The 17,174-nt window shown below is 38.0% G+C and overlaps 2 protein-coding genes across 2 annotated transcripts; both read left to right on the top strand.

Annotated features, from left to right (window-relative positions):
- Positions 1 to 330: 330 nt before the first annotated feature.
- Positions 331 to 5,679, top strand: LOC306895554 (malignant fibrous histiocytoma-amplified sequence 1). The gene is made up of 10 exons (XM_079458899.1): positions 331 to 446; positions 960 to 1,827; positions 2,444 to 2,741; positions 2,815 to 3,001; positions 3,093 to 3,277; positions 3,365 to 3,858; positions 4,043 to 4,188; positions 4,566 to 4,764; positions 4,858 to 4,925; positions 5,011 to 5,679. The coding sequence occupies exons 1-10, from the start codon at positions 431 to 433 to the stop codon at positions 5,031 to 5,033; spliced, it is 2,484 nt and encodes an 827-aa protein (XP_079315025.1). The 5' UTR covers positions 331 to 430; the 3' UTR covers positions 5,034 to 5,679.
- Positions 5,680 to 7,286: 1,607 nt separating this feature from the next.
- ascl1b (achaete-scute family bHLH transcription factor 1b) lies at positions 7,287 to 8,782 on the top strand. Its single transcript, XM_079470549.1, has 2 exons — positions 7,287 to 8,075; positions 8,185 to 8,782. The coding sequence occupies exon 1, from the start codon at positions 7,487 to 7,489 to the stop codon at positions 8,069 to 8,071; it is 585 nt and encodes a 194-aa protein (XP_079326675.1). The 5' UTR covers positions 7,287 to 7,486; the 3' UTR covers positions 8,072 to 8,075; positions 8,185 to 8,782.
- Positions 8,783 to 17,174: the final 8,392 nt, after the last annotated feature.

Below are 17,174 nucleotides of genomic sequence, written 5' to 3'. Positions count from 1 at the left end.
TAATTATACATTTAAGTACCGAGTTATAAAAAAGAAATACATAACTATAGAGATAATTCATATTTACTATAGGGTTAGGATTAGGGTTTGGTTCAGGATTAGTTTCATGTAATTATGCATAATGTATAGTAAATACTATAGTAAATACAACATGTAACATGTGTAACCACGGATCCGTCAAATATTGTGTTACCACGGCAACTTCTGCCACATAAAACAGGAAGTCGCACTCACTTCGCATTTTGGCCAGGTGATGTGAGTGCCACCTTAGGTCACATGACAGAAACTGAAAAAGACACAGCTGAAGTTTCCAGAAAATGAAAGTAAAAGCTTACTGCTCTGAAGCATAAGTTGCCAATAAGGAAGTAAGTTACCGGTTACATTGACGCAGAGAGTGAGAGCGAAAAGCTTCTTGTAGCTACTTGACAACATGCTCTCTGTAAACGGTACGTTTTCACTGTTTATTCTTTAACTTGAGGAAATTCTAAAGATTTGTGTAAAGGTACTAAGAACACCAAATATAAAAATGAGCAGGTAGTAAGGTGACACCTCAGGATTTGCTGTATCATTGTAGTAGCTATAGAAATTGCTAAGCTCAGTAAATGGTGACACTCGCATTCACCTTTTAACTTCAGTTTCACTGAAAGAAAGAACCAATTGTCATTCTTGTAATGTTTTTGTCTCACATTTCCTAGACATCTGTGTTACGAATGATCTGTGTCAAAACACTGAATGACGTTTGATATAATCCATTTAAAGGAAAAGTTCACCCGCAAAATGGTCTCCATTGACTTTCCATGGTAGAAATAAAAGTGACTATGGTCAAGTCAATGGGGACCATTTTTGGGTGAATTATTACATTAACATTACTTTAAATATTAACAATTCTCGATATTTATGTCCAAACATTTTCTTTTAATCATTAAAAAACTGTTTACATTAAAACACTGTTCCCATAGGCACAAAAAATGGCAAAAAGGAAGAAGATTTTGCCGGAAAGAAACTCAGAACACTTCCCATTGAGCTACTCCAGAGAGGTCAAGATGTAGAAAAGGTGGATCTACAACGAAACAGACTCAAACAGGTGACGGGTATATCTCAACTTTCAAACCTGACAGAACTCAACCTGTCCAGAAATGAGCTTACTGACTTTCCTTTAGAGATTAAGGATTTACACCAATTGGTGAGACTTTACTTGAATCAGAACAATCTGAAAACCGTTCCAGAAGATGTTTTTCCACATTTGGAGAAACTTCAGTTTCTAAAGTTGAGCACTAATCGGATTGGAAAACTACCTGAAGACATCATCGGGTGTAAAAATCTCTCTTACCTCAACCTGTCTAACAACTGCCTGACAGATCTGGAACCTGTCGTGGGACTTTCTCACATAAAAGAACTGTACGCTGAGAAGAACCAGCTAGCCGAGCTACCGTATTCACTCTTTCAAACCAAAAGCTTGTCTCAGTTTAAAGTCAGTGGCAATCCTCTCAAAAAACCTCCTGAGGAGGTCTGTGCTGGGGGATTGAAGGATATCCAGAATTACTTTTCCATGCTTGAGTCCAACTCCCCAAGCGTTTGCAGTGTAAAGACCATGTTTCTGGGGAGCTCTATGGCAGGAAAATCCACTCTGTGCCGCAGTTTGAAGGAGGGCTACCCTGTCAGTGTGGCTGAGGATGATCGTACTGTAGGGATTGAAATCAGTGAAGTTGAAAGTGATGGTGTTCGTTTCTATTTTTGGGACTTTGCGGGACAGGAAGAATACTACATTACTCATCATGTTTTCATAACAGCTGAAGCATTTGTCATACTCACCATCGATCTTTCCAGGTATGGAGTAAATGCTTGATTTTAAAGGCTTTTGGATATTTCTAACTGAGTTTTGAATTAACTGAAAATTACCAGCAGTATTATAGTTAAACCTCAGGGAACATAGTAAAATTAAATAAAATTATGATTCATCTCATGACCCTTCCCGTGACCAATAATGCATACACTCAAACTGTGATTTACTTTTTTTAAACAATTTACACAAAAAAAAGAGAGTACATTAGTTTAAAATAAGTTAATGTAAGTACTAAAATTAAGTAAATCTAACTCAAATATAAGAATTCACTAAAAATATTAAGTGTATATTAAATAAATGTGTAAATTCAATACTTATTTCTTTTGATTAAATAATCTTAAATAATATATGTAAATACATAAAAAATTGCTATTTTTAAGCAATTTTATAATATGTCCCACTGAAAAATAATCAATTCAATGATTTTTAGGTAATATAGTGGTTTAATGTGGTCGCATTTACTTAGCCACTCAATAATTTTCATTTCCTAAAATAAAATTCAAGATTATTTTAAATAACTAGAAGATTTGCCTGTTCAATCCAGGTCACAAAAATCACACATTTAAATGTTCTTATATCTTCATTTGAACATTGTTTCAGTTACCAGACTGAGAGTCCCCAGTCTTTTGATGAAAAAGTGGGCCTTTGGATCAGAAATATTCATCTTAAGATACCAGGCTCAGTTGTACTGCTTGTGGGCACACATGTAGATCAGTGCATAGATGAGAATGAAGTAAAAGAAAAGAAAAAGGAAATCGAGGAGAACGTGGAAAAAATGCTTCAAACTCATAAGTCTCATTTAGATCAGAGGAAAACAAACCTGCAGAATATGGACAACCCATCACTGTACTCCGACCAGATAAATCAGATCGAAAGACTCACTGAGTACAACCTAAAGGTAATATGGTTACTATTATATAAAATATACATCCGAGAAAATGTATTGCTATGATCACATTTTTTGTTATCAGGTTCTTGACCTTGTAGTGATCGACTGCACAAAACCTCAAGACATTTGTAGGCTGCATGATCACATCAGAAACACAGTCTTGAACAAAGACACATTCCCCAACATAGAACAAACATTGCCTATATGCTACCATGAGGTGGAGGCTAATATCCAAGAACTTCTGAGAAATGGTGACATTTCTGAGCACGGTCTGTATATACTTTTTTCTTTTCATTTTGAATATGTCCAGTGTAATGTGTGCTTTTTAAAATATGTTATCTGGTCTACACGTGTTAACAGGTATTGTGACTCAAGACGTCCTCCTTCATGAGCTAAAGAACAGACATAATTCACTGACCCATGACAAGCTGAAGTTAATTCTTCAGTATCTTCACCGAATCGGGGTCATTATGTGGTACAAGGAAATCCCGGCATTAAAAGATTCTTTGTTTGTGAAACCATCCTTCCTCATCACACTGTTCAAGGTTCATACATCTAACATATAAACTGAAATTATAAAACTACACTTGTAGAACATATTTTAAATCTCTTCTCTTTTTATTCTGCCATAGACAATTGTGAGACATGACCTAGACCAAAGGCTGGATGCTATTTCTCCCGCAATGCTCAAGTTAGAAAATGCACTTCAGAAATACAAGGAAAGGTGGATCAGGGACTACAAAGACAGAGCAACATTAAGCAACATGGCTATTAGGATCCTAATGCGCACTGAGCTCCTAGATTTAGGGATTACTGATCAAGAACTAATTAAGGATGTGGTTGGTTCTAAAAAGACAGAAGGACATGTTCTTTCACTACTAAAACACTTTGATGTTTGCTTAACATCAAAACCTAGCTGTCCTCTCAATCCACATGCCAATGAATTTGTTCCAAAGAAAACATGGAAGCCCTTAAATTCAATTGTATTTGAACCAGATTCCTGTCTGTTTCCAAGTAACCTGCTAGACAATAAGCAGGTAGAGGAGAAGTGGGGACAAGACAGTACAGAGGACATAAACATCCATGTTTACTTCCTGCCTGAAATACCACACGGTTTCTTTCCCAGGTGAACATAGGGCTTCTCTTTTAGACAACAGATTTTTTACCTAGCCATTATGTTTCGTAATAAAGAAATGCTCCTATAACTTGCATATCTGACTAGTTTAAACAAAAAAGCAAATGCAGATATAAATGAATTCAGTATTTGTGGCATTGACTTTGATGTCATCACACTTACGCTTACTTTACAGACTTGCCATTAAGATATGCTCCTGGTACTCCCCATATTGGACAGGAAAAGACCAGTGCTTGCTCTGCTGCGGCAGTAAACGTATTCTGCTCAGAGAACACTGTGATAAAGACCACTTCATCGAGATACGCTGCAAAGATAGCGACAGTAAGCCTTACATCATTTCTTTTTGATTCTATGTATTGGTGTGTGACTTGGAACATTATATTACAAAACGGTTATGGTTTTTCACTTTCAATGTGCTTTTGTGAGAAATTCTAAAAACGCCAAGGCACAATATAAATAAAACATAAATTATATAAAATTAGCACAATAGAAGTATTCATGTAACTCATTGCATTAGAATTGCATTAGCAGTTCATGACTGCAATGACAACAGAAATCTATTCTAATCCATTAACATCACTGACACTTTGGCAACAGCACTTTTGTAACATACATTTCAGCATTTTTTGTATTTGATTATTATATCTGAATGAAACTGAGTCTTTGTGTTAATAAATACTGTATATTCCCCAATGTAGTTAAAACCTCAGCAGAAATCCAGAAAGCATGGGAAGCGATAAGACTGATCATGCTGCGTTTGGACGACCTCACAATGCAGTGGCAAGGGCTGTGTCAGATCGTCCAAAGTCCCTGTAGGGATCCAGGCTGTTCAGACTACTTTGAATGGAATGACTGGAAAGAGTGGCTCGACGAATCAGGAACAAACAAATTTAGTGTGTAAGTTGTAGTTTTGTCCTTTGTTCATATGTTTCTGTGCAACAGAGTATATGTTCCTTACCGACACACTGAATGCTGTGTTTTGTCTTATAGAGGTCTAGAAGAGAAATATGTTTGCCGTAATGGACACAAACGAAGAACAGAGTTGCTGTTCCCTAGAGGTAAATGCATTAATTTACAATGGAATATAATAATGCATACTTTTATTGCTGCCTTTTATAATCGACAAATATTTTGTATCTACAGCCCCTGATTTTGCTGACACCTAAACGTCACCTACAGGGAGAACATTTGGACAGGCCTTACAGTAAATGAACACCCAAATGAACATGTTGCATTGTAAAAAACGTATATAAGAAATACGGAATTTTCTTTGTAAAAGATTTTGATTTATAAATTTATGTTGTTAAATTTCTAATGCTTACGACAGTCTAAACTATAATTCCTGCACCACAGTTATATAAGTATCCTACATTATTTAACCTGTTTTTTATTTACTTGATGTAGTCTATAATGGAAGATTGTATCTGATTGTATTTCGAAGTTTAAAATGTATTGTTGGATAAAGGTTTAATCTTAATATGAAATTGCTCAGTAGGTACGATGTTTGTAGGTACACACTTTTGCCGCTAGGTGGAGGTATTGAATCATTACACTTTACATTTAGTTTAATTGTACTACATTGAATTTAGTCATTTAGCAGACGCTTTTATCCAAAGCGACTTACAAAGAGTTCAGGGAGCAATAAGGGATATGTCATACAGGAGCAATAATACAATAGGTGTTAACACAAAGTTACTAGTTTCAACAAATGCCAGAACAACATCTGTTGAGAGATATAAATTGTATCATGCTGCTACCACTTGCACTCCTTCTTCATGTAAAAAAATGCCCCAGTAAAGTTATCCATATACCAAATGACATGACTTACTGTCTTTTTTTGCGAACCTATGTTTACCTAAAGATATAAAGTAGGCCTACAACTACTGTACTGCACCTACTTACCTTAAAAAAATGAAACTATTAAAACTTTACTGCATAACAGCACATAAACAAGGGTTGAACAAAATCACGTGAACAGTGAGAAAATAAGTTCAATTAATAAGATGAAGAAGGCACTGTTTGCCTTTAATAACACTTATACATCTATTACTAACAATACAGTATATACCTTTTGTCTCAGCTCTTCCAGTTGCTTTAGAGAGGTTGAAGCAGGGAACCTGTTCTTGTGATCTTAAGTTGAGCTGTTAAAGGAGTAGTTCACCTTCAAAATGAAAATTCTGTCATCATTCATTTACCCTCTTGTCTTTTCAAACCTGTATGACTTTCTTCTGCAGAACAAAAAATAAGATATTTAAAATGATGGTAACAGAACAGAACAGCACAGCCTCTCGTACACTTCATTGTAACCGATGCAAGTGAATGGGAAACATTCGTCAAAATATCTTCTTTTGTGGTCTGCGGAAGAAATTCCTACAGGGTTAAAACGACAAGAGGGCGAGTAAATGATGGCAGAATTTTCATTTTGAAGGTGAACTACTCCTTTAAGGTTACAGATAAACAGGCTCACACCATTTTTTCCCTTTGAAAATCTTGCAAATCTCTCAGTTCACCAATATCTTTTGCTGCTCCATGGAATTCTGGCACGACTTGTTCAAACCTTGTTTTGGCATACACAATAGTTAAAACATTTTTTAGATTGAACCCTACAGCAGGTGGTGCTCATATTTTTCTAACCCCAAAATCCATAATTCCTAAAGAAACTGACCATGTTTTGTGTTTTTGTGAATGTTTTGTGTTTAGCCAATGTGTTTTTGATGGAGTTTATAATAATTTATAATCATAAATGTATTTTGAAAACAGAGATGTGTTGCCTATAAATGTACATTATTACAAATACATATGCAATGTTAAAAGGTTATTTAAGCGTACAAGTAGAAGGAACATCTAAAGAAAAATGAATAATTGTTTTATTGTAGTAAGCGCGGTAACCATGTTTTGGCGACGGCAGAATTGTTTAAGCGTGGTTTCAGAACAAGTAGCCTATAGGCCTACAGTTAAACTGTGGTTAGTGTAGTAGTGATAATATTCGTCAAGATGCATTTAGGAACACGATTAGGAACTTTTATTCAGTGACAGACCTCTGTGGGTATACCCACGAGTGCCCGAACACAATTTACATTTTTTATTTCTTCGCCGAAAACAAGAAGTAAGTTGTGGGGTAATTTAACAAGTAACGTTATATGCAGTCAATCGTTTCATTTGACATTATTGGAGAACACTGCTAGTTTCGAGGCACATGATTCGGAACACTAAAGAACATTTACGTTCCGTAACATAAATGTTCACTATCCGACCATTATTTCACACAGACAGCGCGTCACACGCGTGGCGCAGTGCGCTCACAGAATAGTCCCTTTGAGATCACCAAAGCCACGCGCCCGGCGCGCGAACCCCGAGCGGGGGATTCGTGCAGGGGGCGTGGTTTTCCTTTGGGAGCGTGCGGTCCGAATGGGGGTGGAGGTGTGGTGCACGTGTAGAAAAGGGCGAGCAAGTTCCTTCAATCCCAACTCAGTCGCCAAACAGGTGATATCGACATTCAGCCAAACCCTCCGACGATACGCTTCTTGAGAGCCACGCGAAAGGCACGAGAGCGGCGCTTTCCACCCGAACTCCCCACAGCTTCTGCGTCCGCTCACTTTCTCGTGTATTTATTTATTTTATGCGTTTTGCGGAGATGGAGGCAACTGTCATCTCAACTCAGGTGTCATTTTATCATCCGTTTTCGGAGAACTTTACATCTCATCAGAAACAGGACAGGGAGCGCACCTCTCCACGCGCAGAGCCTAAAGTGCTGAAGAGACAGCGCTCCAGCAGCCCAGAGCTTCTGAGGTGCAAGAGGAGACTGACATTCAACGGACTCGGCTATTCAATCCCTGAGCAGCAGCCCGTGGCTGTGGCCAGACGCAACGAACGCGAGAGAAACAGGGTCAAGCAAGTCAACATGGGCTTCCAGACGCTTCGGCAACACGTGCCCAACGGAGCCGCGAACAAGAAAATGAGCAAAGTGGAGACGCTGCGGTCGGCGGTCGAGTACATCCGTGCGCTCCAGCAGCTTTTGGACGAGCACGACGCCGTGTCTGCCGTGTTTCAGTGCGGCGTCACTTCTCCAGCTGTCTCCAATGCGTACTCGGCGGGCCCGGAGTCTCCACATTCAACCTACTCCTCTGACGAAGGCAGTTACGAGCCTCTCAGCTCAGAAGAACAAGAGCTGCTCGACTTCACGACATGGTTCGACAGATATTAACCAGGTAGGGACTGTTATTAAATCATCAGCTCAACCCGAAAAAATGTGTGACTATATTAAAACGACTTTAATTTTTACGTTTTACTCATGACGGTTATTGTTGTTTATTGCAGGTGTTTTATTGGATGATAAACATTGGTGCTGAAAGGACAGCACATGGACGGTGATGCGCACGAAGGCACCGAGGTTATTGATGGAGCACTGGCCACACAGAGGACTCTTTTTGTGCTGATCCACACATATGCAACACTTTGAAAACATCATAAATGCACAGGATTTGCAGCGTGCGCGTGAATCTACACCTGGGATATCTGCTGACCTGTGTTTCTTCACCCCATGAAACATATCATGAATCCAATGTGTATTCAACAAATTTGCTCTGTTGATGGAATAGTATGTAAAGGTGACCGAATGAGTTATTTTATACTTTCATCATTTACAAATAACGGAGGCAAGCAGTTAAATGAGTGACAAAATAGTGCCATGTACGGAGTCTGTTAGGGAATACACTAACGTTACACTAGGCAGCCCACAGGCAACCTGTATATCTTAATATTTTGTGCTAGACAAGCGGCATTGTTTTTTGTACTGGATGAATAACTTTTATATCAAAGTGTGCACTTGCGTGTTTTCATACAAACTTGTTTATATGCAATTTTTTATCAAGAGAAACCCTATTTTATGTAAAATAAAGATTTTATTTATTCAGATAATCACCTTGTGCCTGTCCTTGTGTTGTATTGCGCATGCGGGTTCTGTACAGAACAATGCACCAGTACTTGACATTTCAATATATTTGAGAAGCAATAATTTACACTGTACAATGAAATAACCCCCATTGGTTGTCAGATCATTTATCTTGGTGTCAAACGTTGACATCATAAAAGAAGGAACTTTAAGTTGTGTCAACACGGTTTAATTAATGGGAACATCTATAACCATATACATGAGAGTGACAGCCAGCTGTAGCTAGGGATAAACAATGGAAACTTGGATAGTTCATTTTTAAGCAAAAATAAAACGTGCAAAGCAATTTATATGTGTGTGACCCAAACTGTCTGTCCCAACGAAGCTGTGAATTCAGCAGAAGACTAACAGTTATGAATGAACTGTTTTGGAAGTAATCCAATAAGGATTTGCCGTTAACATATTATACCAATAAACCACTTGTCTGTTTTTCTCATAGAATATATACCAGAGTCTTGCCCCAGAGCTATCAACAGTCTTTTTAATGCTTGGGAAAAAAACGTTCACTTAAATCTAGGCTCAATAAAAGCTATTCTCGCTACAAATGACATCCTTCAAAGTGCTTCAAATGTGAGTCAACCTACCACTAGGGTTCTGAGTGCATGAAAATTTGCATTTGCTATTGTGCGTCTGAAGTTTGGATGCGCTGTAAGGCCTTTCGCCATCATCCAATCAGACAGACCCGTGCTGATTTTGAATGGCCTCTGATTTAAGTGACACAAAAGCACTTTTGTGCGAGGGCTACGCCATATTCATCACACAGTGCCTTCAACATAAATCTGATTGGATGTCTGGCTTACTTTGATGTTGCTTCAACGTACAAGTGGCATTGTGATGTCTAACTTCAGTCTGTACTGACTAATTTCAGCACTTAGAGCAGGAGGTCCTTTTAATATGTGAAAGAGTAAATTCATAAATTTCCCCATCAATAAAAATCCAGCAGAATGAGTGACACTACTTTACAGAGCCCCACACAAAAGGCTGATTTGGGTCCGGGGACGAATGAAAGGGGCAGCGTGTGGGCCTCATTCAAACAAATTTTAATCTTCCCTCTGTTTTTTTCCTACCTAGACTCCATCTCTTTTAGGTTCTAGTTTTGTCTCGTCTTTATTTCGCTGGAGATGCAACTCTACTTGTATGCCTTATTCTCCCAAAATGCCAGCTGATGTATTACAGTGATGCAAAAATAAAACAAGCAATTGGTCGAGAGGTTTTTTTGTAAATCTTGTTTGTTAAACAGCAGTGTCCCATTTTCAACTATAATGCACCCAAGCACCGAAGTACACAATAGATTCATTTGATGAAACACTTGACATTGAAATATTCGCTATGATTCTCTTCAATTTCATTCGAATTTTCTCTCTTCTTTTCCCATCTCTTGGCTCATAATTGTGTGCAGTCAGGTTGATTTACTCTGTCTGGCTCTGCATGCTAAACACTGTCTTAAATTGCCCTGCACCCTCCGCACACACTCCTTCATGCACACACAATAGTCATCCGTCTCGGCTGAGGGCCAATACCCCCCTACAAACTTCATCACACCCAAACAGCCCCTGCTCTGAGCACTGTACTCAGCCTCTGCCATTTTAGAAAGTGTGATGTTTTTATCACATTTGAAACCATTCTCTTGGTAATGTTTAAATACAAGAGATAAGAAAGATAAGACAAAGATTATTCCTGTAATTTATGATTATTAACCAAGAAGGGAATCTGCGAACGTGTGTGTGGTCAGTGAGGACTGTCTGTGTGCCGGTGCTGGCCAGGGGCCTTGTAAGCAAATATGCTCCTCAAGCTCCTATCTCTCAGCCACACTTCCATTGTTGTGAGGCATCTCATATCTCCATGGCTTCTGCTTGTTTGAGGAGCTGCTCTGATAGAGGCCTGCTTTGTGGGTGGCTTTCTGGATTTATTCAACGTAATCTAAATTATCAACTAGCTTTCTCAACTGGGACGCACGGTGCGTGCAAAAGCTGATTGGATGTTTGTGTTCTCATGTTTATTTCCTGCTGATCAGCTGTGTTGTCTTACGATGATTGTTATCGAAATGGGCGGTTGTGACCTCAACAGCTAGCTTTCATTTGAACTGTTCACTGCCATTTTGCACCGTTAAAGTTGCCAGGTATATTTATTAAAGGAAAAGTTCAACCAAACATGAAAGTTTATGTCTTCATTTAGTCAACCTCTTGCTCTTTCAAACCATTATGAATTTCTTTCTGCTGCAGAACAAAAAAATAATATAATTTGAGGAATGTTGGTAACCAAAGACAAACCTTCTACCCATTGACTTGCATTGGGTTTGTTTCTATACAATAGAAGTGAAGGTTGTTGTTGGACATTGTTTTGTCACCAATAATCCTCAAAAATGTCTCATTTTGTGTTCTACGGAAGAAAGTTAAAACAGGTTTGAGATGACAAGAGAGTGAGTGAGTAAATGATGAAATAATTTTATTTTTGGGGGTTTGAAATAACCCTCATTACAAACCTGTAAGACATTTTCATCTACAGAGCAAAATAAGATATTTCGAAGAATGATGGTAACCAAACAACACTGGACCCTGTTGACTTCCACTGTATGGACACAAAAGTCACTGAGACATTTAAAAATATCTTCTTTTGTGTTCTACAGAAGAATTTCATACAGGTTTTGAATGACATGAGGATGAATATGAAGACAGAATTTAAATTTTTTGGTGAATTATGCCTTCAACAATTGGAAAAATGACAGAAGACACTCCTTTCTAAAGGGAAAGTTTAAGATTGACAGATATTTATTCGATTAGCAAACCGGTAAACGTTTAATCTTATTCATTCTTTATTTTCCCCTAAATACCAATACCAGGTGAGCCACAGGAACACAAATTCAAACACAATTTCCAAGAAAGATACCATTTTTAGTGTTTCATTTTTTTAAATGTGCATTTACCTTAAATCTACTCCAGTTCTCCAGCAACACAGATTGACAGCTATCAGCGATGACCCTATGAAAAAGGTCACGCAAAAGCCTGGGTGTCACACCAGATTCCATCCCTGCCATTTAAGGCCTGCCCACTCTATGCTATGCCATTCTGCAGTTGTCCCCCTAGGCCACCATGCTCCACCAGCTGACACATAATGATAAGGTTCTCCTCCTGATAAGCTTTACATGCTGAAAAGAGTGATGGCTGTGGTACCCTACATTTCTCAAAAGAAGGCCAAGACATCTTTAGTTTTATAGCATTAGGCAATTTGTAAACTTCCTTGTACACATCTGCACAAGATCACCATCTCCTCACTTTAGATATCTAGCATCATGTCCGTTTCAGAGGCTACATAGAATTCTTTAATGTTTAAGATTAATATTTGCCTGGTGTGCTCGGCTCTCCTTATCACCCTCTGATTAAACAATCTGAATGCCTTGGCTGACACTATGGCCAGAAAAAAAGTATGGATGTGAGATCTAAACTCATTTATCGAGACCTGCTGATCAGGTAAATGCTCCAAACTATTTTGTGTCAATAACTAAGCAGGTGCTAAGGTGCTGGAAGCCACAACTATGAAAACAGCCAATGCTCAGTATTTTCAGATATTGAAACTTGTTTCAGCAAGTATATTGGTGTTGCAGGAAAAACAACAAATTATCATAATGTGTAATCTATAAATGATGGACTGTAGTGGAAATCTTGCTCTTCAAAGGCGTATTAATTTGATACGCTACCTGCACGCCTGTTCTAAAAACGTCCGGATCATTTGCATATGGTTCCTTTTTTGAGACAATTGTCTAACACAAACATTTGCTCAGGTGATTATCGATCTTCGCACTGTTATAGCCGCTCCATACAAATACAATTACTGTTTACATTCAGAAACCAGAAGTGCACCTCACCAGCTAGTGTAAATTCCACTGTTTTTCACCCAAAGAATATTATTTACACAATCTCCATGATGAGAATAAGATGGGATGGATTTAATGACACCCCCTAAACACACATACAAACTCATTGTCAAATCTCCTAATGCAATTACATGGAGTGTGTACTGTTTACATATGAATGACACACATTGCACACAAACCTGACCATCAAATGCGAGTGGGTACTTTTGCCTGTTGTTTTGCATTTCCTCTCATTCCTCAGGGCAAAAAGAACTTGCACATATAGCAAGACCAATATTGACCTCTCTCCATACACGCTTATTTGCATCGCAATGAACGGTTTCGTTTATTTTCAAATATTTAACCATCCAGATCTATCGCCTTCTGAACGTTCAACCGTATTTCTGTAAAGGGGCTTTTGTGCGCCCGATGCCTCAACCCACACTTTTCTTATTGGGTGTATTTGTCCATCATCGCAGACAGCCATAATGGAATTCAGCCTCTAATCACATCTACGCTTTATGCAGCGTTTTTGTACGCTTTCTCTTTCACTCATTATATCAATACTCATCTTCTAGCTTTGCCTAGCCGCCCTCTGTGAGTGGAGGACAGGAATGGGGGGCTGAGGGTGGAAAGGACTCTGAATGGGTTTATGAAGGGGGCTGGGGTTTGTTGAAGGGGTCCGGGGACCAAAGGTTTTGGGTTGTCGCTGCCCCTTCAAAAGAGCCAAACGTACCATTACGTCTTTGTCGGAGAGCTCTTGTACTATGCAGATTTTCCCTAATTCTATTCACAGCTCTCTTCTGCTCTAGACATTGAATAAGATTGTCGGATTGGGACGTTCTCTATATCCCCCCAAAAAAGGTACCAGTGCTAAAACAAATATGCATTTTTTTTAGCAGTCACTTTTCATTAGTTAAGCCATTTGATGTTAATGCTTGCTTAAATGCATCTCTGGTAGCATACATACTTTTGTCTTCATCCTGTTTTCAAGGTCAACAGAGCGCAGTTTCGGGGTTAGCTTTTCTTTTACTGCCCATTCTCTCTCTTTTTGATTCACTCTTTCTTGATGCATATTTCTCTTGCTCAATTAGATTTCAGCAGTCTGGATTGAAATTTGTCCCTACCTCTTTTGAAGCTCAGTCTACTGTTATGCAAATCCTTGAGTTTAAACTATTGGTTTGTTGGCTTTTGAAATCCAGTGTTGTTTTACATGAGCCAAATGTTTATTGGGCTTATTGGTTGAAGATGCTCTATAATAATATTTAAACACTACTGTATTGGCCAAAGTTTCCTTTGTTGTTGCAAATGAAAACATAACATTTGCATTCCTTTATAACAATTGTTTCTTGCACAGACTACTCTGTGTCATGTAGAGCATGATGTTGAAAGCGGATTGTTCCTAGCTGCAGGGTCACCGTGATGAATCAAGCTGCAGGTTACAACAGTCTGCTGCAAAGTCAGAACAAGTGACTGAGCTTCAAGTCACCTGTCCATCCCATAATTCATCCACTGTTCTCACAGGCTAAATAATCAGTTATTCGTTGAAGCCTTACTTACTTGTCACAAACTACTGATTCTTTTTTAAACCTTTACATCCGTGTATAAATAACTGTTAAATGCCTATATAAATAGCCTAAAACAACAGAAAATAACGTCATAGATAGCTATGACGTCATAGATAGCTTTAGATTGTTACAGTAAAGTGTATCAATACACATATCAATGTGGGACAATAAAAAAAATATTGAAAAAAAAAATGTATTTTTTATTTTGTACAAATTACATTCACAGATCTTTATTTGAAGAGCCTATTGTACAATTTACCTATTCAGTGACATTATGAAGGAAAGATCTTTTTTATATTTTTATAGTCTGCTTGTGCTTGTACTTTGGGCAAATAGAATAAAACAGTACTGTGTTCGACAGACATTCACAAACATTAAAGGGATAATTTTTTTTTTTTTTTAAACTATGTCATAATTTACTCACCCTCTTGCCATTTCAAACCGGCATTACTCTTATTTTCCTGCAGAACACAAAGGAAGATATTTTGAAGAAAGTTGGTAACCGAACAACGTTGGCATCCATTCACTTCTATAGGCACAAAACCGACAGTGCCGACATTCTTCAAAATATCTTCTTTTATGTTTAGCGGAAGAAGGAAAGTCATAAAGGTTTGAAATGACAAGAGGGTGAGTTTGACACAATTTTCTCTTTTGGGTGAACTATCAATTCTATTCTTTTCACACAATGACTACAACAAATGCCTACAATGTTTTTGTACAATGCCAACATCAATGTTATGCTATTCCATGTCTGCACACTGAAAAAACAAAGCAGCCCTTACATACAAACAGTACGATGAACAACTCTGCCATGGAATGCATGTTGAGACATTTGCCCCTGGCTCTGTTGATACTCAAGACAAAAAGTAAACCGTTGAGTAACTGCTCCTTAATGTTGTCACTAACATGAGGGTTGGGAATGACTGCGATGAAGTAGCAGATATGGCGGCAGACAGAATTTGCATGAGGTCATATTAAGGTGTTTTATGACATTTTACTGAAGACAAATGTGGATTTGTCATGGAGAACTGAGTTTTAGACTCTGGTCAGATCTTCTGGAAACTCTCTCAGAATCAGTCTAGTGTGAATTGCCAGAAAGTGTGTGCCATTCAGTGAACCATCATTCTTCTAGCAAGACTGAAATGCAAAGTGACAGATCCCAAAGGGTCTTCTGTGTGTTGTGAAAGTGTGCATGATGAATTCTGAGCCTCCAAGGCACAACTGTACCAAGCTTGTCTAACAAACACAAACCATGGAAGAAGATGGAGATAAAAGACAGAAATAGTGAAAACGTGATAAAGATATAAAAAATGTGAAAATAAAATGATAACATTGACACGAAACATGTTTTCTGTTTTCAGTGTTTTGAAACAAATTAGCGTATTTGCATTTGGATATCTCAACCTTTCTAATATAACGTATTTAATTTAGTCTCTTTTGGCAAAGTTGCGATTACAAAAGTGATTTAAACATGACCCACCTTGCACAGGATTTCACTTTTCAACTGACTAGTTGAACATTTTTCCAGCATTCTTTTTAGTTTTCAAATGTCTTTATCCTTAGTAAATGATCTACAATAAAAATGCACTTTAGACTGAATATTACAATGGAATGTTTGTGCCTTCATTGAGGACCCAGAGTGCATTTTCAAGTCTGTCTGTGCATTTTATGCAACCTTCCTTCCACCAATCCAGTAACTGACATATAACTGTATTTCGCCCCAGAACAAGAATTTAAAGCATTTACATTTATTGATTTGGAAGACGCTTTTATCCAAAGCGACTTACAAGTAGTTTTTTGTTACAGTGGCACATTACTGCAGAGCAATCAGGGGTAAGGTGCCTTGCTCAAGGGCCCTTCAGTCATGACCTGCTGGCACTGAGATTTGAACCAGCAACCTTCTGATCACGAGCCCAACCCTCTAACCACCATGTTTTCACTTTTTATGTAGATACTGATCTTAAACAAACATTACAGCAAAGTTTGAGGTAGCGGTCTGTGCTTGTTCTCTAAATGTCTTCGTGCCAGATAATGGATTATTTTCTTCCATTAATATTATGGAAAAGATCAAACCAAAAATCGGAACACCAGATATGGAGTTTAATATTGTTTTTAATTAGGAATGCACCGATACCATTCAGCACGACTAGTGATATTTTATTGGTACTGGTACTCGCTGTACCTTTTCACAACACAGTGAGAATGGAATAGCTTCATAATTACAAACAACTCCGCATTAACCACATTATGAAACAAATTATAACTTTATGTGCTTGTCACAAACTTTCAAAGCAAATTTCAGTCAGTTCTGTTATGTCACATGAGGTATCGGCCTTTGTTATCTTTGCATTTTTACGAGTATGAGTACGAGTATATGAGCTTTGTATCCGACCCGATTTTAATTATACAATTTATCTATATACTGTATATGTCACACATGCCATGAACTAATCGGTCTGTGCTAAGAATACATTTAATAGTGTAGCATGTGTGCAATATATTTTGGCAGGTGCATTAGACAGAGCAGCTTGTTTTTTTACATATAAAAAATATGTAATTTGCTTGTTCTACGTGTCTATGAGTGAACGAGCTGCACACTTAAAAGGGGGCATTCAACGGTGTTTCATACATTCAGACTTTTTTACAAAGTTATACGTGCTTGTTTTCTCATGCTTGACATGGTTAACCTGTCAAAAAACCAGTTGGACGTATTATTTCTGTGCTCGATGCACTACCCCATGCTTTCGTATGCTGTTTCCTGAAGTTTTTCCCGAACATTAAAATCTGTTTCGTAACAACTTTTCTTAGTCCTTATTTTGGCAATTTTCCCGGAAAAGCACACCCTCGGCAAGGCGATAGATATATAATTAAATATTTATCTGCAGTTTACTGTAGTGTGTACTATAGTATTCAGTATTTTTATGGACAAATGTATTAC

The sequence above is a fragment of the Barbatula barbatula genome (assembly GCF_947034865.1).
Source record: "Barbatula barbatula genome assembly, chromosome: 1".
In the NCBI taxonomy this organism is placed as follows: Eukaryota; Metazoa; Chordata; class Actinopteri; order Cypriniformes; family Nemacheilidae; genus Barbatula; species Barbatula barbatula.
Note: the sequence above shows the minus strand (reverse complement) of the source record. Positions and strands in the feature narration are given on the sequence as shown.

What these genes read in the sequence shown, in the direction of transcription:
- ascl1b (XM_079470549.1), top strand. Translation starts at nt 7,487, where the DNA reads ATGCGTTTTGCGGAGATGGAGGCAACTGTCATCTCAACTCAGGTGTCA.
- LOC306895554 (XM_079458899.1), top strand. An exon ending in GGAACAAACAAATTTAGTGT is followed by an intron (nt 4,765 to 4,857) that starts GTAAGTTGTAGT and finishes TTTGTCTTATAG; the next exon opens with AGGTCTAGAAGAGAAATATG. An exon ending in AGAGTTGCTGTTCCCTAGAG is followed by an intron (nt 4,926 to 5,010) that starts GTAAATGCATTA and finishes TTGTATCTACAG; the next exon opens with CCCCTGATTTTGCTGACACC.